This window comes from Coturnix japonica, chromosome 3 (genome assembly GCF_054131305.1).
Source record: "Coturnix japonica strain WE chromosome 3, WE-NBRP24, whole genome shotgun sequence".
NCBI lineage: Eukaryota > Metazoa > Chordata > Aves > Galliformes > Phasianidae > Coturnix > Coturnix japonica.
The window spans coordinates 34,128,933-34,153,652 of NC_140665.1; the positions used below are offsets into that span (position 1 = coordinate 34,128,933).

General features: G+C 38.1%; 1 protein-coding gene across 1 annotated transcript; it reads right to left on the reverse strand.

Moving 5' to 3' along the window:
• Positions 1-227: 227 nt before the first annotated feature.
• On the reverse strand, positions 228-24,641 carry CATSPERE (catsper channel auxiliary subunit epsilon). The gene is made up of 13 exons (XM_085542402.1): positions 24,445-24,641; positions 22,889-22,937; positions 18,735-18,823; positions 16,777-16,882; positions 15,739-15,813; positions 14,565-14,662; positions 9,839-9,959; positions 8,998-9,459; positions 7,446-7,504; positions 4,217-4,289; positions 3,702-3,788; positions 2,161-2,321; positions 228-878 (listed from the first exon to the last, which is right to left on the reverse strand). The coding sequence occupies exons 1-13, from the start codon at positions 24,513-24,515 to the stop codon at positions 737-739; spliced, it is 1,593 nt and encodes a 530-aa protein (XP_085398528.1). The 5' UTR covers positions 24,516-24,641; the 3' UTR covers positions 228-736.
• Positions 24,642-24,720: the final 79 nt, after the last annotated feature.

The following is a 24,720-nucleotide window of genomic DNA, read 5'->3' on the forward strand; positions in this document are numbered from 1 at the left end:
TTGAACGATTACTATTAACAGTGTAAGCTTCCTAAGGTATCTTAACTTTAAAATAAGAAAATTCAGGCTGGAAGTTCAGCAATGCCTTCAGATGGTGTTAAAAATAGCTGCAATTATGACTGTTTACTGATATAACATGTTTTAACTACTGTAACCAACTGTAACTTTTACAACTATATTATAACTAACATTTATATACTGAAGAAACGAATACGCTTGAGAGGACATATGATCCAAATACATACTTTTAAGACAGAATTATCATTTACTAAACAGAAGTAAAATGTAATACAAAAAAAAAAACCCAAACATACCCAGAAGCACACAATATTCCTGCAGTGGATTGTTCTGAGTGTTTTCAGAACCCAACTGGCTGCAGCCCTTTGACAGAACTTTGCATGCGTTATTCTATCAGATCTCACACTGAAGAATTATGTTGATAGCTTAGTTGAGGCAGTGAAAGCCATAGAGTGAAGTCAACTCAAGCGTGAGGCTCACAGCTTGGCTTGGAAAACGGCTTTTAAAAACTATTAGCCACACCAGACTCTGCTCCCATGGGAGCTTAGATGTGTTGACTGGCACGCCCTCTGTATATGAAACTAAATACATGAAATAATATTATAGAGATATAAAAAGTACTTGCAAAACCATCTCTTAATAAACAACCTATCAGTTGTCCCCACCCTAATTTAAGGAATTGTTTTACATCGTTTGTGTATCAGTGAGATACTGGCCTTTAGGTCTTGTCTGAGCTCTGTGGGAATCCACCCAGTGTTTCAGGCTTCCAAGTGAGGCTGTATGTGCACCAGAAGGTGGTGCAGACCAACACGATGCTGAGCGTGATGAAGGAATAAAGCTTAGCCATGTAAACATCTGACCTGGAATGCAAATAAAATCATTTTCAGATTCCTGCCAACATGAAGTGAGGAATATCTCAGATTTCATCGCAGCAGTACAGGTGCTTGGTACAGTCATTTATGACAATCTGGTTAATTGTTAGGTATTTCTTGTAATCTGTGTGGTTAGTTAGAAGTTCATTTGGTTTAAAAACCTCACTAACTCCAACTATAGTTTATACAGAAGACAAAACACCACAAGAATTGCAGTGAGAAGCAGGGATTATCCATTGTTTACTTTTAGCCTGCAGGCTGGGATATGAGGATTCTCTCTAAACACTTCTTAGGTAGTTAACTAAGTTTGTAGGCATGGCCAGTGCAGTGCTCTCAGGTGCCTGGTGTAGTGTGGATGGGACAATGTTCAAATTAGATTTTCATTTCCATCTGTGGAAATCCCTTAATTTCAGCAGGGGGCTGTGGAAATAGGGCTTCTCCAGGATGGGTGCGAGTGGCAAACCAAATGTAAGCAGTCACAAGGGAAGCATCTGGCTTTGCGAGTCTTCTACAAACATGGTGTTAAACCATGTAAGGCCTGGCAGGCTGAAAAACACCCTGCTTGCTTTCAAGCAGAGGTTCTGAAGAAGCAGAATCATTAACATGTGCAGATAACAAAGGGCTGACAATAGCAGGACAAGGGGAAATGGTATAAGTTAAAAGAGGGAAGATTTAGGTTGGATGTTAGGGGGAAGTTCTTCACTAGGAGTGGTGAGGCCCTGGAACAGGCTGCCCAGGGAGGTTGTGGATGCCCCGTCCTTGGAGGTGTTCAAGGCCAGGTTGGACGGGGCCCTGGGCAACCTGATCTAGTAAAGGTGTATGTTTGGTGGCCCTGCCAGGCAGGAGGGTTGGAGCTTCATGATCCTTGAGGTCCCTTCCAACCCGGGTCATTCTGTGATTCTGTGATCTGTGAAACTGTCCAGTACCCATCATTCATCTTTACATATTTAATGAAAAAACAAAGTTATGGATGAACAGATTAGAATTGCTATTAAAGTTATTTAAGCCCTTTTGTAGTTGTTAAGTAATACTCAAATTGAAGTTTATTGGCAGATTTTAGTACCTCTGCAGTTAAAGGTTTCTCTGCAGAAAGAAATTATACACCTGTATAATTTCTAAGTTAGAGCTAGTTAGAAGTGGAAACATCGGTTCACACCTGAGCCAAAGGAAATTCTGAGCAAAAATATTTTTTAAAATATCAATGGTAGCATTTTTCCATTTTTATCCCACATCATCATGCTCTTTTTTTAGCATTAAAAAAGACAATAACCTGTAGTTTCGATCTGATATCCTCACTCTGAACACACGAGTGGCATCGTGACTGAAAGGCCAAGCGATGTGGTTTTGAGAAGTGCTGTTTAAAGCCTGATACTGCTCATTCAGTCCTTCCTTTGAACTGTTCTCAAGAAGCTCAAAACAGGATCTGTAATTCTGAACAGAAATGAAGAGTTATTGCTAAACTAACTCTGAAAAGCAATTAGACACAAACTGGTTTAGTCATTCTTGGGTTTTTGTTCTTTAATTTGCAGGCAGTGGCTAAAAATGATAAATAGATTCTGTTGTGTAAATGCACCAATGTGCACAAACTAAATGTCCAGTGAACATTAAATCACCTAATTAAGTCTGCTCACAGCACTATTAAGAAACTACCAGTAACCTACCAAATACAAATATCAGTTCTTAAAGTAACTGTATTTCACCTAAGGTCATCATCTTAGAGAATTTGCTGATCTTATTGTGGTTAGTATATATTCAGTTTTATCTTACTCAGTCTCTACTATACAGACCTTGCCTACTACTAGATGGGAAAGATTGAATGTAAAAAAATGAGTGAACTTGGAATTGCTTCAGGATTTACATCTGATGCTTCAGAACATGTTTTCCTTGATCTGAAAGGGTGATGAAGATGCTTCATAATTATGGCTGAATTCCAGATGACAAAATCTCGGGCAGCCAGGAACAAAGCATTAGCACTGTGGGTATTATATAGTGTATTCTGTCTTTTCTTATCCAGCTTGGCTGCTTGCTGGTTAAATCAACTATGTCATATTGTTTTGTTTATTTATTCATTCTTTTTGTGTTCTTTCAAACTCCTAAACACCAAACAGGAAGAACATTTGGCTGTGAATTTTTCTAGCTAGTATTACACGTAGCTACATTAACAGCTAGTGGTTTCTAATCAAAACAGTTTAAGTATATTCTGATAGCATCATTTAGATAACTGTAATGATGAAATTGATTTCAAAGGATTTACCTTAAACATAACTATAGCTGCACTTATACTATCAAGACCACAGATGGACTGCTAAAATAGCTTATGGAATAGTAATTACATGATTGCCACTTTGAGCAAAACCCAAAAGGGGGGTTCTGTGAAACGATTTTGTTTAGATGGGAAAGAACCTCTATAAAGTTGACCTAACTACCAAGGAACCTACTGATAAATAGGATATTCACATGGAGTATTTTGTGAACTATCATCAGAAATAAAAGCATCTCTTTGATGTGGGGAGGATTTCAAACAAATATGTCTCTTTGAGCAGCATACAGACCAGATTTTGCAGAAATTTCAAGCTTCTTTTTCAAGACAACTTCCTCTCTTTGCAAGAAATAGCTAATTCTTTGCCTTTACTTTGTTCATTAGTTGTACACAGTTTCTGCTGCTTATTCCACTTCCACTGAATTGAACCTACCCATCTTCTAACGGCTTCCAGCTGTGTGCTTGCATCTTAGTTCTATAATCCCCTTCTGGCTTTCTGTCTAGCACCCTTCTTTGTATTTGACTACTTATATTAACATACATTTTCATACCTGTGGTCCCCATATGTCATCCATTGTGGAGTTTTTACTTTCCTTAAGCATCGTGTGCCAAGACTGTGCTTCAGACAGAAAACTTGCCTTTTAAAAATAAACATCGAGCAGATTAAAAATGTGAATTTCAATTGTAACTCATTTAAGAGGAGGCATTATAGTTCCGTATCTCTGACTCACTTGTCTTTAAGAAATAATTGTCTTTCTCAGGAATGAGAATCATCCACAGACTACGGGGAGTCTGGTCACTGCTAGTAGGAATAATGACTACAGGAACTATTGCATGATAATCCGGCAATATGGCTCCCCTCTAGTCCACAATTTTTCACATCTTACTCATCTCTGTCACTTTTGCATCAATACTGTTCTGTGAACTCTTCTCTCCATATATTTCTACTTGAACAGTCTTCGTTATTTTACACGATGTTAGTTAAATGGAGTGAAATCCTCCTGACAGTAGCTCAGGAATCGCTGGGAAGCACTGTGACTGTAATTTTTCAAGGTACGGTACCTACCTCATGCTGTAATTTACATGCATTTTCAATGGTAGGCTTCAGTTCAGCTGACATAACACCGCTGGTCAACTCTCTACAAAGGAATCCCCCCACCCAAACAAGAATTCATGTTATAATTTATTTTGAAATCAGCCATTAACTCCAAAGTAACTAACTACAGTAGAAAGTAATTTCACTTGGAGGCAGGAAGCACTAATTATTATTACTTTCTGTTACTTTATTATCACATCACCTACATCAGTGTCTCTTTTACTCCCACTGTAGTAATTCAGGCATGGCTGTGGGATGACAGGTGGATGTTTAAAACTGAGAGTCAGCTCTAGTAGTTAGTAATTTTAAATGCTTATTGATTGCAGTGAATCGAGCTTGACATTATTAGACCTCTGGGTTACTTTTGAAATAACACAGTAGCTACCCAAGGATAGAATATATTTTTCGATGTTAATTTCATGACCAGCTCTCTTGGAATACTAGAATAAATTTTGCTTTGGGAGAATTATTTAATAATTGCTGTGAAGTGGGTTTTAGTCTATGGACAAACACAAGTGCAGTAAAAGTGAGATGGTGAACACAGCTTAGAAAATGTAGACGGCTGAATTTTTATTTGAGTTTGCAGAGAAATGATACTGTGAGGTGCAGAAAAGTCAAATTTGGGTGGAAGACCAATCAATGTTGTGGGAGATTTATGCTTATCACTGAAACCCATTACCAGAGTCAGTACAATCCGGAATTAGGCAGATGGAGCTAAGCAGAGTTACAGACATCCTGTCCTATTTCACATTTTGTGAACTCTGGCTTCTACTGAGGTAAAATTAAAGGCATAAGACAACCTCCTGTGGCACTGAATCTGAAGCCTGTCAGAGACTGCTGACTGAGGCAGCCCTAATATGCAGTACTTACCGGGTTGCTCCTAGCTGTAGTTTTTCATAAATAAATCAATTTCAGAAAATCATCAGACCTTGAAAAGTGCACTGAAGACACCCAACGGTATTTCCCGTCTATGATGTGATATTCTGAAATGGCAAGGCTTGTTCGCTAGTATTTTTAGCACTCCTTGAAGGAGAATATTAAGAGTTAAATTGGCAGCTTGATTCAAAAGTTTGAAAGCGTAACTATTTTTGACAAAGGAATAATCAGGCTTCTTTGTGCTTTGATGCAGAGCATAGCGATGATATCATCAGATGCGCATAGCAGTCTTTATGGCTCTGTACTTCAGTATATTAATGTTAAGACATTTGTCTTTAAATCTTAGCCTGAAAGCAACTGCACAATATCTGTAACTTGCCAAGAAGAAATCTGTTTTGACTGATTTGGATGGAGGAAAAAAGAAGGCGGAATGGCATATGTACACAAATTTTAAGTTTTAAAACCATCATTGAAGGCAATGGCTGATACTGAAAGCATGACCAGCATGCTGCTGGGAGAGAGCGGGGAGAACAAGTCTGAAATAATCAGACATCTCCAAATGAAGGGCGCAAAGATGGATTTTCATCACATGGACACTAGGGAAGTCACATGCCTGAAAGAAACCAGATTTGACTACACAGTGATGCTTGTGCAAAACACAAGCAGAATTGTCTCAAAAACTGCAAGTAATTTCTACTCATGAAGTAGGCTTGATTCATACTCTAATATGAGTTAGAAGGGCATTGAAGCATGAAATCCCTTACAGTCATTCTCCCAGATAGGGGTGTAAGATGTAGGGGCCTGCCAATGATAGACATACCAATAGATTTAAGGTTGCTTCATTCAATGGCAGTGAGATTCTTGTGGGTGATAGTTGGTAGCATCAAAAATTTGTGCCCACTGAGTGAACTGGGGAGCTGGTAGCTCAGGTCAGTGAAAAAGGCAGAGGAACCTAATGCCTTCTCTGCCTCAGACTTTAGCAGCAAGACCGGCCTTCAGGGATCCAAGGTCCCAGAAATCGGGATAAAACTGGAGCAAAGAAGTGCAGTGGTTCATCGATTTGGATATCCTATTAATCTGTGCTCAAACTCAGGTCTTTCAAAGGAGAGTGAAAAGAAACACACCTTCCCCTTATAGGAATTTGGCCATTAAGTTTCAGGGAAAACCAAACCTTTCTAATTCCTACAGCATATCTGGTAGAACACTTAAGCGTTATGTTAAATTATATTCATTTTCTTGTTGTAAGCATTATGAAAATGTTGAGTGCAATGGCCTCTTTCTTTTATAAAAATATAAGAAACAAACTGATTTCTTAAGCCTCAGATTGTAAAACTTCTGCTTCACTCACCAAATCATTTTTGATTGTAAATCCTCCTCAGAATTTTTATACTCCTTTCAAACAGCAACTATCAGAATTGGACACAACTAAGTCTCAGCGTTATCAATACTATACATCAGTGAAACTTGATCTTTTTAGTGCTTATTCATATTCCCTATATAATACATATATAAAATCCTTTTTGATCCTTTGCCAGAGCACTGTACTAAGGTTCCATGTTGAGGTGCTGACTAACAGCAGCAGATGAAGTCATCTTCCTCAGATAATGGTTCAGTTCAGTCACGTACTACACTCGCTGATCTCTTGCATATCTTTTTAGGAAGAATGGCTCTTGATTTGTATGCATTACGTAAGGTTTAGAGTCTGAAAAGTCTCTACAATGTTAATAAAAAGGCCTACCAAAGGAGAGAAACTCCTTTAGCCTCCAGCAGGCTACCAATTTGTCATTAATTCATTCACATTAAGAAGACATCAGCATCTTGCTTGACAATGGGACACTTCCATTTCTAAAAAAGGTGGCTAGTAGTCAAAACTATCAGTAACTTGAGTGTCAACGCTTTTAGAGATGGAGAGATTGGAATAAACCTGTACGCAAATCCAAAACAAAAGTGAGCATAAGAAAGTTAGGATTGGTTTCCAACCCAAGAACCTCTTATGTGAATATAACCTAGGGATATAAGTTTGTTTAACAGCTGAACTTTCACCCAGGAATATATAAGTGCTGAAAACACTTATCAGCATCAACATTAAAAAAGAAGAATAAATCTATATATTATATAAAATGGTTTTACCGAGTAGGTTACATATACCCCTCCTTGAGGTATTTAAGCAAGCATCAGTATCTGCCCATTAGCAATATTAACATTATTATTTATATAATAATGTTCAGATTAGCTAGTGAAGTCCTGATGGTGCTTTTAATTCCTGCTCATCAAAACTACACTATCAGATTTACATCTACTATATAAATTTTCTGATACTCACAATGCCTGTGTATAATTGGATTCTAAAATATAGTCAGTTTGACGAGAAAATTTAAATTCCTATAAAAGAATAAAGAAAAATAATTACTAAAAATCTTTTGACCACAGTGGTGCTTTTAGTGAGACAGAGGGTATCTTTGTGATACCTGGAGAATCTGAAAAATGTCCAGTCCTACTTCTGGAATTTATTTTTATGGCTCCTCCGCAGTGCCAATGACAGGTGACAGGCTGAATCTTTCTCTCTTCATGTGGTTCTGACTTGCCCAAACAGTGTATCTGGGGTTCACCTACTCTAAAATAGGTATCTAAACTACAGACAGTCTACATGCACAAACCAGGAGTCATCACATAATTAAGAATTCCCTAGCATAAAAAAGTAAGCCTTGAACCTCTCAGAATTATACATTCTATATGTTCCTCTGTAAAAGGCACCCATGAGTCTATTCTCAGCCTAAGCAATGCAGTTCCTTCCTGAAATGTCTGAGGCACTGTCATGCCTGCAACGTGTTTTCAAGTACTGCACAACTCAGCATCCTCATTCCCATCTCCTGCCTCTTGCACAATTCTGCACACAGATACTGATGATCTGCTGTGGGAGAAGCAGCCTTGCAGCCACCAAAGTCAGCATAAGCATGCTTATGAATGCAGGCTCTCTCTTTAGAAGTGATCACTATGAAAGCTGCTTCAGTACCAACACTTGACCTCCTCTCATGGAACCATCAGTATAACTTTCTGTTGTACCTTCAGTTGGAGGGATTTTACTCCCCCAACTCCTATGTGGCAGTTCAGGGATGTGAGAGATGTGGGAGACCTGACTGCCAGTGAAGACTGAGGTAAGAAACTTGTTGAGTATCTCAGCCTTTTCCACGTCTGTTGTTACCATTTCTCTCTTCTCATTAACTAATGGGGATACCACACTCCTTTGCCTGTCTCTTCTGACCAATGTTCCTATAGAATCTTCTTGTTATTTTTTACATCCCTCGACAAGCTCAGTTCCAGCTGTGCCTTGGCCTTCCTGATCCCACCTCTGCACATCTGGATGGCATCCTTGTATTCTTCCCAGGCCACATGTCTGTTTCTACTGCCTATGCACTTCCTTCTCAATGATCCTATGATTATAATCTAAAAGTGAATGCCTTAAAACATCAGAAATTCTTCAGTGTACTGGAAAATATATTATTGCCGTGCCTAGTTTTCTCTTGAGAAAAATTAGTTCTCATGTTGTTAGTCAAATGCAATTGGTAAAAGCAAATACAGTTATCTTCCTGTAACAAATACTAAGGATGAAAGCCTCAATTTTCTTGTTAGAAACACACTGAATAGAGGGGTGCGAGTTAGAATCATACTGATATAGGAGTGCAAGTTAATTGTACCTGAGTATCAGTTTGCTAACTGCTTTCTTGGTGTGTCTTTCCATCAAAAATTAATATGTTTCAGCCTTAACAGACTAATGAAATGAACAGACATCCTTGTATTGTCATTTACAAGATAGCTTCAATGATCTTTACATTTCTTTAGCATTTACTAAAAAAGAAAAATAAAATATACTTAACCAAGAATAATCTGGTGGATAGTGCTGCCATCTGACATTTCTGGTAGTGTTGATCCAGACACATGAAGATATCCATTATCTGTGCTGTTTTTATAGGTGCAGTAAACACATCATCCCACAGAAGTCCAGGAGACAATGCTGAATTTATGTATATCATCCTCATAGCAGAACTGTGAGGAACAGGAAAGTAAAAATCTCCTAAACCCCAAAGTTGTTTGTCTTCATTATCAAATGCCAGAAGAAATAGTCCAGAGGAGCTGCAGGCATTGCAAACAAGTAACATTGTAACTTCAGAAGGGACCGAGTCACAGCTAACAGTTGTTACAGTTAAACAAGCAGAGTTTGGAAAATTGAGTATCTTCAATAAGATAGCAGTATCTGCTACTTTATTAAATGCTTCATTATATCCAACATACACCTCAGAAGACCTCTGTGCTGCCAAAGTACTCGATTGCTTTCCCATCTGTTTTAAAAAAAATGAACACAGTGATTAGATAAACAATAGCCTCAAAAAGTTCATATCAAGGATGTATGCAAAGAAGTCAGGATGTTTTGGGATGCATTTTCAACTACCATAACTGGCACAGCTGCATTGAAATCAATTTACAAATTTAAGCCATGAGTCTAGAAACAATTTCAAATGGCTGCACGAGCTCACACAGAGCCACGGTGTGTGGGCCCTGTTTCAGAATGTCCTTAAACATACCTGTTGCTGTCTGGTCATTTCTAATTCTCACCCTAGCATAAGAACGGTTCAAAAGAGATGTACAATAGATATATCCAGACATGTAATGAAGATCATCTATATCTTAAATGTCAGATGAGAACTATGAACAACTCACCTGCACTGGATAGACAGCTGAACACCAATATCTTGAATGCACTCCAAGTATTTCACTCTCAGGAAGCTTGTGTTCTGCTCCAAGTTTAAAAACACGTCTGGCTTCTCTTTTATAACAAGTGCTGTTTATTAAAAAAGAGATTCCATTATCTGACAGAGCCACAACAGTTACATTGTTATTTAGGCCTTGGGTCAAAATATCTGAGAGAACTTCAATTTTTATGTGTGTTTTGAATGCATCATTTGTACAGAAAGTTCCAAAATTTGATAACAAAACTGCTGTTGTTGGAAAACATGCAGAGCATTTAATAGAGAGTTCACTATTCTGAAAGGAACAGAGTGAGATGTCATTTTCCTTGCTAGGAAATGATTGTTTGGGCCTTGGAATTATAAAAGAAGTACTTTGAACAAGGCACTCCTGAAATATTCCGGTTATTTTTATGATGATATCATCAGATATTTCAGGTATATTGGCTACCCAGCATCTGAAAATGAAAGAAACGTAATTTCTAAGCAGGCATATTCTATATCTCAGCAATGTCTGGGAACTTTCTGTGCATGCTTTCATACATATACCTCAGTAAGAACTGACTATATGAAGTTAAAAATGAATGGTTGTAACATTATTATAGCTCCAGTGAGTAATACAGCTTTTGCTGCTACTGAGAGGACCTTCTCCCCCACCTTCCCCATAGCGTCCATTGAGCAACCTGCAATACATAGAAGAAAACAGACTAACAGGAGATAATGTGAAACCACATTGCAGTTGATGACTGGGGCCACTGATGATCCAGCAAGAAGTTTGTTTATAAGCAATAAGAGAAAACCATGCATAACATAAATAGTCTATAACCATACATCTAGTTTCTGAAGTAGACGGGGTAATAACAGATCTGATGGATGCAAAAGGCCAACATCCCTGAAGAAGATTACTTCTTCAGAATTAAGGCCCAAGTAGTTCTATTTCACTACATCAGGGCTGATACAAACTTAAAGACAAAAAATCAGTTCATTATAAAGGAGATCTGGGAGGAGTATAACCTTTGTATCTTTGGTTTCTGAAGACGGTGTGATAAAGGACAGAGACTTTTCCTATCCTTGCAGACTGTCTGGGTTTCCTAAGATGCTGTTGTCTTTCAGAGGAGACTTAGCAAAAATGTAGTGAAACCATGAGTACGTCCAAAGCCCCAAAAGTAAGAGAAGCTGGCACATCAACTGAGATTGCTTTTGCTTCTCCTTTCCTCTTAGTCTGAAATATCAGACAGTGATAATCATCTCGTCCAGTCCAACTGGAATTTGAATTAGTCTGCTGGCCCTGCGGTCTCAACAATGATGCAAAATGATCCAAATTCTGTTCTTGTTGATTGCCACTGGATTCAATAAAAAAGTTGCTGCAAAATATCCAAGTGTGTATGAGAAGATTCAGGTGAATCAATAGACTCCTGGTTGAAGAAATAAAGAAAGAAAGAAAGAATTTACAAAGCAATTTCATTTTCTCCTACTTGATTACTCTGCACTTCGGTTCTTTAAAATGGAACAGTTAAAAAGATAAAAAAGAATACCAGAACTCATATAATTAAGAAACACTCTACTGAAATGGCCAGAATGTTATGTTCCCACTTCATGAGGTGAGGCAGCGGGGATTAGTTTAGTTCAGCTGTGAAAAATGTTATAGAAAAAGCCCATCTCTGATTACAGCAACTTTTGATACAGAGCGTTGCTATGTTGCCATCTAGCGATTACACAGTTAGATACAACTAATAAAGATGGCTAAGAGCAAACCAAACCTACGTAACAAGTACTTAAACACCCCTGTTAAAAGCATACCTGCTTCTTGCAGTACCATACCCAGTATTAGTTACATGCTGCGAGTAAACTCAATAAGTAGAAGGCACAGTCACAAAGCAGTAGTGAGTGTATTACAACCGGTGTTCAGAGAGTATATAAAACTAAAGCAAGTAAAAGGCAGATGGCAAACACCATTGCAGGAAATGTCTGCAGTTGAGAATCCCTTGTAAAATGTAAACCCAGAATAATTCCCATAATCTTGTGAAAAAATTTGGCTGATACATTAGGATTAGCTTCACTGGAGGTCTATATAGGTCAACATTTTACAGATAATGGAACAGGTGACAAATACCTTTGCTAAATGTTAGTCTTTGTACTTTCACATGACTATTATTAACTGCCTTGACCTTTTTTCTTATGAACTCATAATCAAATAAAAACTGTGATTTTTTTTTCTCACTGCTGATTTTTATTTTCTTATTTTTCACAGCACATTGGAAAGGATGGTGAATAGTACATACTTGTGGAAAGAAAAAGAAGTAATTGTCCTAAGATGCAGTAAGTAGTGCTAAAAGTAGAGCAACTGACAGTGGGAGAGGCCTCATATTAGATTTCTTCTTCTGAAATACTAGAAAAAAAGCCACCAATCTGTGCAGAAGTGTTTCATTAAGAGCTCCAGCACAGAAAAGACAGGAATAGAAGCAGATGGCACTGCCTCAGGAATCTTTTCAAATGTAAATGATCAGATACATTAATTGCCTTTTTGACAATGTCCATACTCTAAGTCTTACCACAATTTCTTTATTTCTGGAATCCTATATAACCTTTGTAAGAAACTCCAACAAATGTCACCTGTTGGTGGATGCTGTAGTACAAGGAAGCACTAGGGTCCCTTCCAGATTTCCCTCACCTTCTAGCTCTCCTGTTTCCTATGCAGAACATGCAAACCTCCAGTAAAAGCACAACTGTAATGTAAACAAGCTTTAAAAGGAGAATCAATTCTTTGGGTATTATTTTATCACAAATATTTGGAACAATTGCCCTACTACTACTCTATCAAGAGCATATTTAAGCACTGGTTTTTGCTGGAAGACTCACAGATAACAATGAACACTTAAGGTGAAAGAAGATGTGTAAGATGTTTAGAACAAATACCAGGATCTTGAATAAGTGCTGTGGTTTAACCTGGTAGGCGGATAAGCACAACTTAACCATTTGCTCACTCTCTCTCCCACAGCAAGAACTCCTGCTCATGTGACGGGGATTCAACTCATCAACTCATGCATTGAGATAAGGGCAGTTGAATAAGAAAGAAGGAAGGGGGGGGGGGGGGGGGGGAAACAAGAGAGAAAGAATAAATAAAGAATAAAAAAGCAAGTGATGCAGAATGCAATTGCTCACTGCCAGCCAACTGATACCCAACCAGTCCTTGAGCAGCAAGAACAGCCCCTCCCAGAGAACTCTCCTCAGTTTTATTGTTCAGCGTGGTGCTATATGGTATGGAATATCTCTTTGGCCAGTCTGGATCACTAGTCCTGGTTCTGGCCACTCCTGACTTCTTGTGCCCCCCAGCCTCCTTGCTGGCAGAGTAGTAGGAGAAGTATAAAAGTTACGAGAAGCTTAAAAGTCCTTGACTCAGCGCAAGCACTGCTCAGTAACAACAGAAACACTGGTGCTATCGAGACTGTTTGCATCCTAAATCCAAAACACAACACCCCTCCAGCTACAATCAAGAAAAATAACTCTATGAAAGCAAAATTAGGACATGCTAGCAGAGATACTGGAAATAGTTTAGTTGACCCTGAATGACATTCTACTTGAGCTACCTTCTTCCTGTGGCATGTAAAGTAAAAATGTGCACATCCCAGACTTAGAAGCCTAGAGGAGGTTGAATAACAGCTGGTCAATATTGTTTTCTTAACGAGGAAGAAATGTTTGACACAATAGCTCACACAGGATCTAAAGTTCCAGGAATGGCATGACTGAATGGGATGACATTGAACTTCAAGCTGGTATCTACAGCTTGATAATTAAGACTCATAGACCATTTGTTACAGTAGAATCTTTAGGTGATTTTGGAGTCTAGTCATGCTTTCTACTCCTTGGGCTTCTGTACAAACAAAGTAGAACAACTAAATGCAGTGAGTTTTTTGGCACTGAACTGCATGCTTATGTAAATTTAAGTACTATGGTGAATGAAACAAAGGGCAGATAAACCTGCTTAACATGACAAGCTGTCTTCAAAGTAAAGCAAAAAGAGCAAAATTATTACTGAAGCACAAAGTTACCCCAGTGCACAAAGAAGAGGTACATACATGGCCACAGCCATATGTTGTATTTTGAGGAGTCACATCTCATTGCTCTGAAAGCAATTATTGGACTCCCTGGGTTTTTAAAGCCAGGTACCTAAAGGTTTCTTCAAATCTGGAAGTTGTTTATAACTTGTTATCAATCCACAAAAGTGCTGTGTGACCATGAAAACAAGAACTACGTCTTCTTTCAGAGAACAAGCTGTTTCCTAAAGTACGTAAATTCAGAAGACTAATACGACAAGTTAAAGACTGATAATTTCTAGCTTGCATGCATTTGCTTTTTTTCTTCAATTATCCTTCTTTTCTGTGTAGCAAAACTGTTACAAAGAAATTCTGAAGTTCTTTGGGTACTGTGTCCTTTGTACTTTATTTTTCTTAACATGTCTATTGACATGCTGGCTGAAATAACAGATATTCTCATATGTTTCCCAGAACACTTTCTACAATGTTGGTAAAAAAGTTAGAGAAAATTGACCAAATTATTTTATTCATTGCCCTCTCTATGCTTACTCATTAACAACTCTCCATAGAGTCATAAATTTAATTCTAAAGAACATTCAATTAAAAAAAAAAAAAAAAACAACAACAACAAAAAACAAACACACCACCATAAATAAATGACCATACCTGAATTTTGGAAGCCTCTCAGAACAACATGTTTTTTGTTTGAAATAGTTCTGATCAGCAGGTTTCTGTCCCAAAATCCATAACAGCTTGTTGAGCACCTGAGAACAATGTGTAAGTAAAACAAAGATTTTTATTAATCAACTTTTTTGTCCAATTAGGACAAGGTTGTTTATGACAGAAGATCCTTTTAGACATTCTGACACTGGAATCAGCTTTTATATTATAAAATACATTTTCAACCGATGGCATACTACTAGAACCATATTTAGTCCATCCATTTTAGCCTATACTACACTCAGAATATAACACATTCTGTTATTTGTGGGGTTTTATTCCATCACATCAGAGAACAAAAACCACTTTCTTAACATCTAGTTATCTAATAACAAAGATGCCTTCAGAATGCAATTGCTATTGCTATTCTTTTTCTTCTATTTTATTCTCTAAGATAGTAATGTCAAATATTAAACAAATGTGAAAAAATCAATATCTAATGATGACAACTTAAAATAAACAAACAAATTGTGGTGCCATGCACACTTACTCTTTGCCAGATACCACATCAGAACTAAATACTTTCTGCCATTTGTTTAGATCAGAAAGTCAGTCCCTACAAAACTTACTGTGCATGTTCATCCCTATAACTAATCCATGTTGGATAATCTCATTAGTACATACCTAATTCAGTCTAGAGATCTATCTATACAGATCAGCCCATACAATATCTTGTTACATTTTAGGTGTGAATTAAACCAGTGAGTTTACAACCCCATTTATCACATTTCATGACTTCCATAATGTTTTTAACTTAAGTATTTTCTAACAGTTCGGTATACAGGGAATCTGAAAGGGAGACTTAACTGTCACATGTTATTACCAGTTACAGTGACTTCAGTATCATTTTCAAAAGGACTTAAATGCAACTGTATCACTAAAACCTGCTAACTCTTCTACCTATAAAACATACAATAGGCTCCACCTCACTCCATACCTGTGTTACTGCTTCAGTATTAACTGAAGAGAAAATCCTGCAAATGTAATTTTCCTGACAATAAAAGGAAGTAAAGATGTATGCAGATACAGTGTTTCAGCGAGACATTTCCACTTTCAGCTGGTAAATTTTCACAAGACATACATTTTCACTTTTTTCTAAAGTGGCATAATTTCAACTTACTTCTGATGGAAAAACTGCAGTGTGATTCAGTTCAGAGGCATCTGCACTTTCAGGATTGTATATCCACAGAATTAACTCATAAGTAAAAGAGGGACAACAGTTAGTATGTTTTTTAAATATATTAACAATCCTATTAATGAAAATATTTCCTCTTCCGACAGCACACAAAACAGCACAACAGTGATACCAACTTAAGCAACGCCGATCCTGCAAACTAACTTTGTACATCTTGTTTCTTATCGATGTCAATGGGCAACAGCTACTGAGGGAAGCAGCATCCATTTTCTCAGAAATAAAGAGGAAAGAGTAAAACTCATGCAAATGATTTTTTTTTTTAATCCTCTGAGGCTTTCATGCTTCCCTCAGAAGCCTTTCTCATGGGTGGCACAGTTACATACAGCCTGTTCTGCTGCAGCAATGCAAGAGAGGTTACTCTATTAGAACAGAATTTGCTTCTTGTCAAGGAAACATTGCAAAGCTGCTACTAAAATGACACTGCCATGACTGACACAGAGCTGACACTCTGCTTTTTCAGACAGGTAGAAGGCAAGCGCCTGGAATTTCCAGGTCCACGCAATGAGAAGACTCGTTCTGTGACTCCCCCCATTTACCACAAAGTACAGAAGTATAAGGATGTGCACGGAGGCAGTTATGAAACAGCAGACATGCTGTAAGTTTGCAGCCCACAGTTCATACGCTACAGTTTGCTATTCATCTACTCGGATCAAAATGCCAAGTTGTACAATCTGTCCTCAGAACAGCGCAAACTGAGGAATCCTACAGCTGCTTTCTCAGAGGTGGGTGAATAGAACTTGAGCAGAATATAAGCTTGCTTCCACACTTGTGAGCTTCCACCATTTCCAGCAGGCTGCAAACCATTTATAGAACAGTTCTCTCAAGTCACTTTGTTAGCATGGACATGTTTATAAGAAAAGTTTCCATATTTCCTCAAATGATCCCAATCTCATAAAAAATGAAAACAATTACAAATCTAGATAAAAACATAAGGTCAAAGAACACATTCAAAATTAAATTCACCTGGTGCTCAGTTAAGAAGAGTTGATCTGTGCTACAAAAACAATAAAAAGATACAATATTATTAAGAAGCTTTCTATTGAATAAAACTACTTTACACGATTCAAATCAATCTGTCTCAGGTGTGTAAAATGTCTACAATGTCATAATACAATGTGTTTAGCATAATGGCATTGGCTGTTCCACTGCATAGATGTTTAAGGACAGACGTCTACATTTGCTGGTGATTCTCACTTAGAAATACACTCTAAGCATCATTCAGAGGGTTTTTTATAACACAGTTTCTCTCTTACAAAAAATATGCACTGTTTAAAGAAAGCACGTATTCTGTTAAAGTTCATCTCATTTAAAGTTACCAGCTTAAAAAGATCAGATTGGAAGGAAGGATGCCTGCTGTATCAGAGTGCACTATGGAGACTGAGTGTTGTTCAGTGGATCAGGAGAACAATCCTCCTTTCCAGTAAGGGAGATATGTCCCTCTTTGCAGTGACATGACAGGGAGCAAACTGCTGGTCATGTTAGAAACAGGACCTCTATGTGCCCCGCGCTCGTGCTGCAGCTGGAATGGGGAAAATCCACTTGAATGGGAGAGGCAGGGAAACTGTTAGATCTCTGATGTCAGCCATAAATTAGGATTGCATTACATCAAACTCCACTGAACATCCTGGATGAAATGCTAACCCCCACAAAGTCAATGGGAAAATATCAATTGCTACCAAAAGAGGTGGTCAGTCACTCTTTCAACATTTCAAGCAGGAAAACATAACACAGAAATGTGTTTTCATCAGCTTTTGAATAAAATATTTAAAAAATAGCAATTATATTCAAATTTGATGGGAAAAATTTCCCTGTGAGTTCAAAACTAAATCTGCAATTTTCAGGTGCAGACACAAGTAACTTCAACCAGCGTGACTGATGTATAAGAGCAGAAAGAAGTGTAATGCACAGTCCTTTCAGGATGAGAGACATTGCTGCCACGGCTGTCTTTGATTTCTTGTCAATCATGCTTAGTATTCATTTTGTAAATGTACCGAGTGCATTCCTTTCAGCAAAAGAAAGCAGAAAAAGCAACAAGGTGTTCTCGTTTCAGTAACATCTGGGAAATTCAAAGACATTCTCAAGCAACATTAACATGGATCAAAACAGAAAGCATGCAGGGAAGTTTGATCTGGAATTGATGGAAATAATCCAAGCAAGGAACTCACTGGCATTCTATTTAAATAAACAGATAAAACAGCTTTGAGGGCAAACATACGATGCTTTATATTATACAGGAGTTACCAGAGGGGTTCAAAAACCAAAAACAAATACACATAAACAGAGTCTCTGTCTCACTTTCTTCCTTTCTCTGGAACATTCTTTGGAATCCCACAATAGCATCCAAGATACTATTTATTTCTACAATTGGCTTCTTCCAAAATATGTATTTCTGGACCCTGCAAGCAAAATACCTCCACTTTCTACACTAAATGGGAGCTTCTTCTGTAACTTCAAGACCTGTTAGGGATATGACCTGAAAGGTCCGCATCTTTTGGTAACTAATATTCCAATTTTTCTTCATAATCTATTGCTAGTTGGCTGCCTTCTGCAATTGCCTTGAAACAGACCGACCTCAGGCAAAGACTGGCTGCATAACAGTACAGTGCTACATATAATCTGTATATCAGTATCCTTCATTTCTAGGCTTCTACTAAATACAAAATCTTCCCTTTTCCTCTTCCGTGAATTTTAATTCAATAGAAAAACAAAGAAGTTCTAAATTTGACATATATGTATACACATATGCATATATATATGTATATATATATATATATGCACACAATATCCAACATTACCCAAAATTCAAATTCCAAACTGAGACGTTTTTCATTTCTCCAAATAGATCATAACAAAATGGATCTTTCTTAGTAAACATTACAATTACTTATTTCCAAAAATATTGATATAGAGAAAAAACCTACCCTTCCATTTCTGAAGCTATTGTTGCATAGCACATGAAACAACTAGAATGATCAGAAGCTGGCAAATACTGCTCTTCATCCTCAAAGGTCTAGAAGAGAGAGAGATGGTCTGCTTTGATACATTGCCTTCCTGGTGCTGTGAGCTTAAGTTTTACTTATAGCAATATATGCACCAATATATGCTCTAATACTTATAGAAAAAGACTTTGAATCATGAAGAACCCAACGATTTCAGTGACACTATATAGGAACTCAATGTCCTAAAACCTTTGTAAGTGATCACATACGTAAACTAGGACTCATTAACATGGATTCTACAGCATATTACAAATTTCCTTAATCCATATAAAAGATTCTGTAGTTTCTTCTGATAGATAAACATAATCAGGATTCAACACAAAGCATCTTCAGTACCAATGTCCTAACCCACCACTTACATACTTAACAAAATATTGAACAAAAAAATCCCAATTAGTTAAATCTCAAGGGGGTTTGTTGGTAAATATGAAAGAAATCTGTGACAATATCCACATAATCTGTTTCAATCCCATTTAACAGACAGGAAATACTATTATTCTGGATCCCCTTGTGAATCAAGAGTTTTGACACAGTAAGAAATTGTATAATGTCTGTAGAATGGTTTCTTATCTCTCATTTAGGATTAAAATCCACTAAAATTGCCCCATATTTTTATAGCTGCAATCATACTGCAGAATGTGTACAATAACAATCAATGATCATAACAAAAACTACTTTGAGATAGATGAGTTTTTCTGTGATTATATTAGTAGCTGCCTCACCAGAGCAGACAGGGCAAGCACACAGCTCTCTAGAACAAGAGGAAATAGACATGAAGGGGATGAGTGAAACATATTTAATATTTTAATAAAACAATAGGGGCTATCAGAAATCTCAGAACTCACTGATAAAACCTGCATTGAATGAATCATTGTTACATTAGTTAAAATCCATTCTTACTTGGAAGCTCCCCCTCACCACCCTTATCTCTAGAGACAGTTATTTTGTAAATAGCTTATTTAGTTCTGGAACTCCATTCCTTAACAGACTAAGGATGCTACGAGAGAAACCTGCATTCAAACCATCACTGTGTACACAATGAGACCACAGTCAATTTTTACATGATTTATTTTGGCAGCTTACCTCAGTCTTTACTTTTGGTTTCATGTGGTAAGTTCCAGAAAACTGAAAGTTCAGTGTTGTTTTGGGTGAACTACAATTATTAAAAAAAAAACCCCACAACACTGTATGTAACAGAGCAGTTAACAACAGCTATTTGTCTGAAAATCTACTTAGATTAAATCATGGAAATCCAGGATTTCAGGGTTCTCTTCAAAAGTCTGTGCAAGAACTGTCTATTAAGCAGAGTATACAATCTAGCAGTTCAGTATTCAGGTGACAGGCAATCTATATGCATAAGACGAAAAACACAGATAGTTTAGGGCATTATTTATAAGCACACTGGACCAAATTAAAACAAACAAACAAACAAACAAAACACTTGGAGGAAATTAAGAATTACAGGACCAGTGTCTCTCAAGAGCTGTATAAACAAGTCCCCAAAGGACAGCCAGCTGGCAGGGCATGCTTCCCAGTCTTAAAACTATCTAAGCACGCGGAATGGTATGGGCCATTCTCGAGGCTTGCACATCCTGACTGCCTGTCTTTAAGGTCACACTTCACCTCATTAACCAGCTTGTTCTCACCCATCTTGTCTAAAAACATTGGGTAGGATTAACAGAAAAAGAAACAAAGGATTTAGCAGACAACACAGATTAAAGATTAGCAAATAAAACAGACAAAAATGCTTATTCTAACCTATATTTCACAACCAAATCCAATCATAGTTGGTGTAGAACTCAGCCACAGTTCTTAAGGCACTTTCAAGAACAGGTGAGTTCTGTTTTCAAACAGATAAAGCTAATGTAAATTTGGAACTACTGTGCACTCCCCTATCAAGGTGATACTTTTGCAACGACTATTTTAAGGGAAAAATTCCAACAAAAAAAACCCCAGAATTTTGAAGAAGAAAAAGCTTTCTGAAAATTTAAGATCTCTCTCAGTCAAATACTGCACAACATTTGGTCTCCTAAGAAATGTATGAATGTATTGCAGAAAGTTTATGACCCAAACTATCTATCCCACGATGCTTTCTGTTAAGCTAATGTCTGATTCTATGAAAGGCCAAGATAGATTGAGAACAATGAAATTCTGGGGGAACATGGTAGTAGAAGCTAATTTCTACTCAATATCTACTTTCCCACTTTCTTATTTAAGTTTTTGTGGTAAATATTTAAATTAAAATGCCACCCACATAAAAACTCATTTCTCATCTGTAAAGACAGCAATTCATTTACCATGCTTTCAGGAAAAATGGAATATGTAGACCTGAAGAACTGATTACGATATTATCTATAACTATTACTTTATAATGTGCTTAATCTCATTTTTATTGCGATAAAAAGACTAATGAACTTACCAAACATACTTAGGGAAAAGCTGAACCCAAATAACTAATTTAAAAACAGGAATAAACAAGAAGGGATCCATTATATCAGGCACAATGTTCAAACAAAACGACATATTTCCTTCCAGTATAATCGGTTTTTGTCTCTCTAAAGTAATTATAAGGTGAAGTAACTGCTTCCTGCAGAGTCTAAAGATACTAACCTTATCTGGTACAGTAATTCTTAAGGCTTTTCTGGCCTATGGTACTATCAACACACTTTTTTTTTTTTTTGTGAGCCAGAATATATCTCATATAAAGATGCTGTATATGAACAGGAAGTGAAATTAACTTGCTTTTCATTAAATATTTCAATGGCTTAACGTGATAAATTTCAACGCTTTCTTATTGCACACAGTTCTGTAGGATACCTACAGATCACTTTTCCACAACCACTATTCTAGTGTAGGTAAGGCCTCTCTGTGTAACATATCTGAGCAGACAGAACTAGTTTTAACAAAATACTTGTACCGTGGACCATGTGCTCTGGCATTTTCATTGCTGTGCATATTTATCTCTTCTATCTATATTCTTCCCCCAAAATAATTTAAACTGCTTACAGTAGGAAAAACGGTATCAGAAGAAGTATTCATATCCTTCAGTTGTCTTTCAACATGTTTAATAAGTATGAGTAAGGTCAAAGAAATAACACTCTGTGAGCCATAAGCCACGCTGAGCAACAGCTAATTATCCATCAGACATTCTTGGATTTTTACATTCATGTTTACCCTTGATGTCTGAACTACTATAGTTCTTAGCTAAATTCTGCTCTAAACAACGTAGACAAACTGTTCTATAACAATAACTCAAAACATTCGTATGTAACAATTCCACATACATCTTCAACTCACCTGAATGAAATGCAAAAATGACCTCACTATGCTCCCAGTTTGTGTTTATTTATTAAAAGCTCCTGTTGGAGCCTCTTGGAATTTATCAAGGAGCAGAAAATGGCGGAAGTCAAAAGCCTGAATGTACCCGAATTACAGTGAAATCTATCCTAAATATAACTTTCTCCAAGCAAACATATCGAGCAATTCAGAAGACAATAAGACATAAACTTTATCAGTGTACACTTCTACCATGGGTTCAGTTTTACAAGGTCGATACCAGGCTTGTCAGTTCCATTTAAAAGAGCTGTCACATTTCTTCATTCCCTCATTGGAGGTAAACTTTGCATCTCCTTAAAGTGCTCACTTGAGTTCTCACAAAGCAGATTTGGCTTGGATCCCCTCCATATTTAGAAGAAAAAAACACTGCTATAACACTGTAAGCTCTTGCTGGTTCTCCTGATCATATTAAAGAAAATAATAGCAATTGGGTAGTTCTGCACTGTATTATTCTAAACTCCTCTTTATACTACAACTAAATGCCTATTTTTGACAAGGGGCATCAGATGCCTGTTGGTTTTGTGCTTTGGTCAAGAGTTAGTGTTTTTTACAACTATACTACAAACAGAATTAGTAAATTGTGTAGATAATCTAGCATCTTTTGTAGTATTAGAGTTAAAGCCTCCATTTAGTTTGCAAAGAAAAGGAGTTGGAGAGATGACAGATATACACTAACTAAAAATTCTAAACCTTGCCATACCAATCAGTACTGATTACCTCAATCTTCATTAAACACTTACATCTTTCCTGGAAGTAAAGAGTTCATGGTTTTCTTCCGCAGTTCTACACCTACCAAGAAATCACACCAAAATATAATTTCAAAACTCTTCTATAATGAATAAAAATAGCAGTAGAATGACAATGTGCATCTAGTACTGCTCTGGAAAGCAGCAATTCACTAATACCACGTTATTAGAACACTATCCAAAAAGGCTCAAATATATTTTGAGATTCAAGGGAATATTTGTGCTGGCAATGGCAAGGCACTAGTATCATTCAGCTAAATTGGAAAATCATATCCTAAATTAGGAAAGAGTTTTGGGGAGTCATGAGATGACGTACAGTCTCTGTTTCTTATTTCAAACTGACTGCACTACAACAAAGTTTGCCATTGCATCAGCAAAATGGGTGAGACAGACTTCAGCAGCTCCTCTTGCTTGTCACTGACTTCCCAAAGGCTCTGTCCAGTGGAACACCCTTTCTGTGTTTTTTAGCAGTCAAAAATACAATGCACTGTATCAAGTGTTTGGGGACCATTTACTCTTTGAAGTGTGTACACACAATTGCCTCATATCACCTGCAATTGCTCAACATCTTTCCACAGAACTCCTGATTACTTTGCCATAGCACCTCTTTGCAACAACTGGTTTCGATTTCTAGTGCTCTCAGCCAACTTTATAACATAACCAGGGAATCACAGGGCTGGAAGGGACCTCTAGAGATCATTGAGTCCAACTCCCTGCCAAAGCAGGCTCCCTACAGCACGCTGCACAGGTAGGTATGCTCTGAATATCTCCAGAGGAGACTCCACAACCTCCCTGGGCAGCCTGTTCCAGTGCTTTGTCACCCTTAATGTGAAAAAGTTCTTACACACGTTGGTGTGCAACTTCCTATACTTCAGTTTGTGGCTGTTTCTCTTTGTCCTACAGATGATTATAAATCTTCCTGCCCTTACAAGATGGTTAACCTTCTCTCTGGTTAATTTTTATAGCTCCTGCAATTGCTGTGGGTGGGCAAACCTGAGGGAACACAGACGCAACTAAAACCCGATGTAACTCCATGACCTGCCCCGTAGCTGCAGACTGCCAGTACTGGCTCGGTGACTCAGGTTTCTGAGTAGCCGTCTGAGCAGTAATTACATCATTTAGACTTTTTAAATAGCTGCTTTCAAAAGAAATTCTTTCCCCTAGGCGTGTCTATTCTGTGAAGTAGGAAAGAATGAAAGCCCCTGAGACACTAGTTCCACTTCTTAAAGCCTCAAGTATGCACCAGGAAGGCATTTCACTGCGATGGGTTTTTTCCATTATTGTTCTTCCTCATGAGTAAGCCTGGGGCCATGTTCCCGTGCCTCTCAAGAAAATGGCTTCTCACATTCACCCCGTGTTGTAAAAACGCTCGTTTCCGTGGCTGTGGCGACACACAAACACACCTGTAGCACCTCCACACGGGCTACAGCGTGTTGGGGAGCCACAAAGCGATACCTGAGGCACTGTATATACTGTGCAACCCCGAGCCCCTCTCACAACCTCCTCCCGCCCCACGGCCCCGCTCGGCGCCCCGAGCCCCCTCCTTCCACCTCGGCAGGGCGCAGGCTCCCTGTGGCCGCAGCAGGAGCGGCAGCACCAACAACGGCCACACCGGCCCCATAGCGGCCCCGCCCGCCGCTAACGGACACGGACTCGCGGTGGCGCTTGGGGCGGCCGCCAACGACCCGTTCGCTCACAGGTGCCGTTGGAGAGAACTACGCGCCCCGGCGTGCACCGCGCCCGGCCCCGCGCGGCAGAGCAACGGGCGGGGACCGCGGGGCAACATGGGTAGCGTAGTCCGCGCCGCGAGACGCGGGAGATCGGCG

Excerpts from the sequence above, each read along its gene's own strand:
- CATSPERE (XM_085542402.1), bottom strand. The coding sequence starts at position 24,515 with ATGGGGCCGGTGTGGCCGTTGTTGGTGCTGCCGCTCCTGCTGCGGCCA. Across the intron at positions 18,824-22,888 it reads TCTTTACTTCCAGGAAAGAT|ACCTTTGAGGATGAAGAGCA; the intron begins GTAAGTGTTTAA and ends TCTCTCTTCTAG. Across the intron at positions 2,322-3,701 it reads ATGACATATGGGGACCACAG|AATTACAGATCCTGTTTTGA; the intron begins GTATGAAAATGT and ends ATTTCTGTTCAG.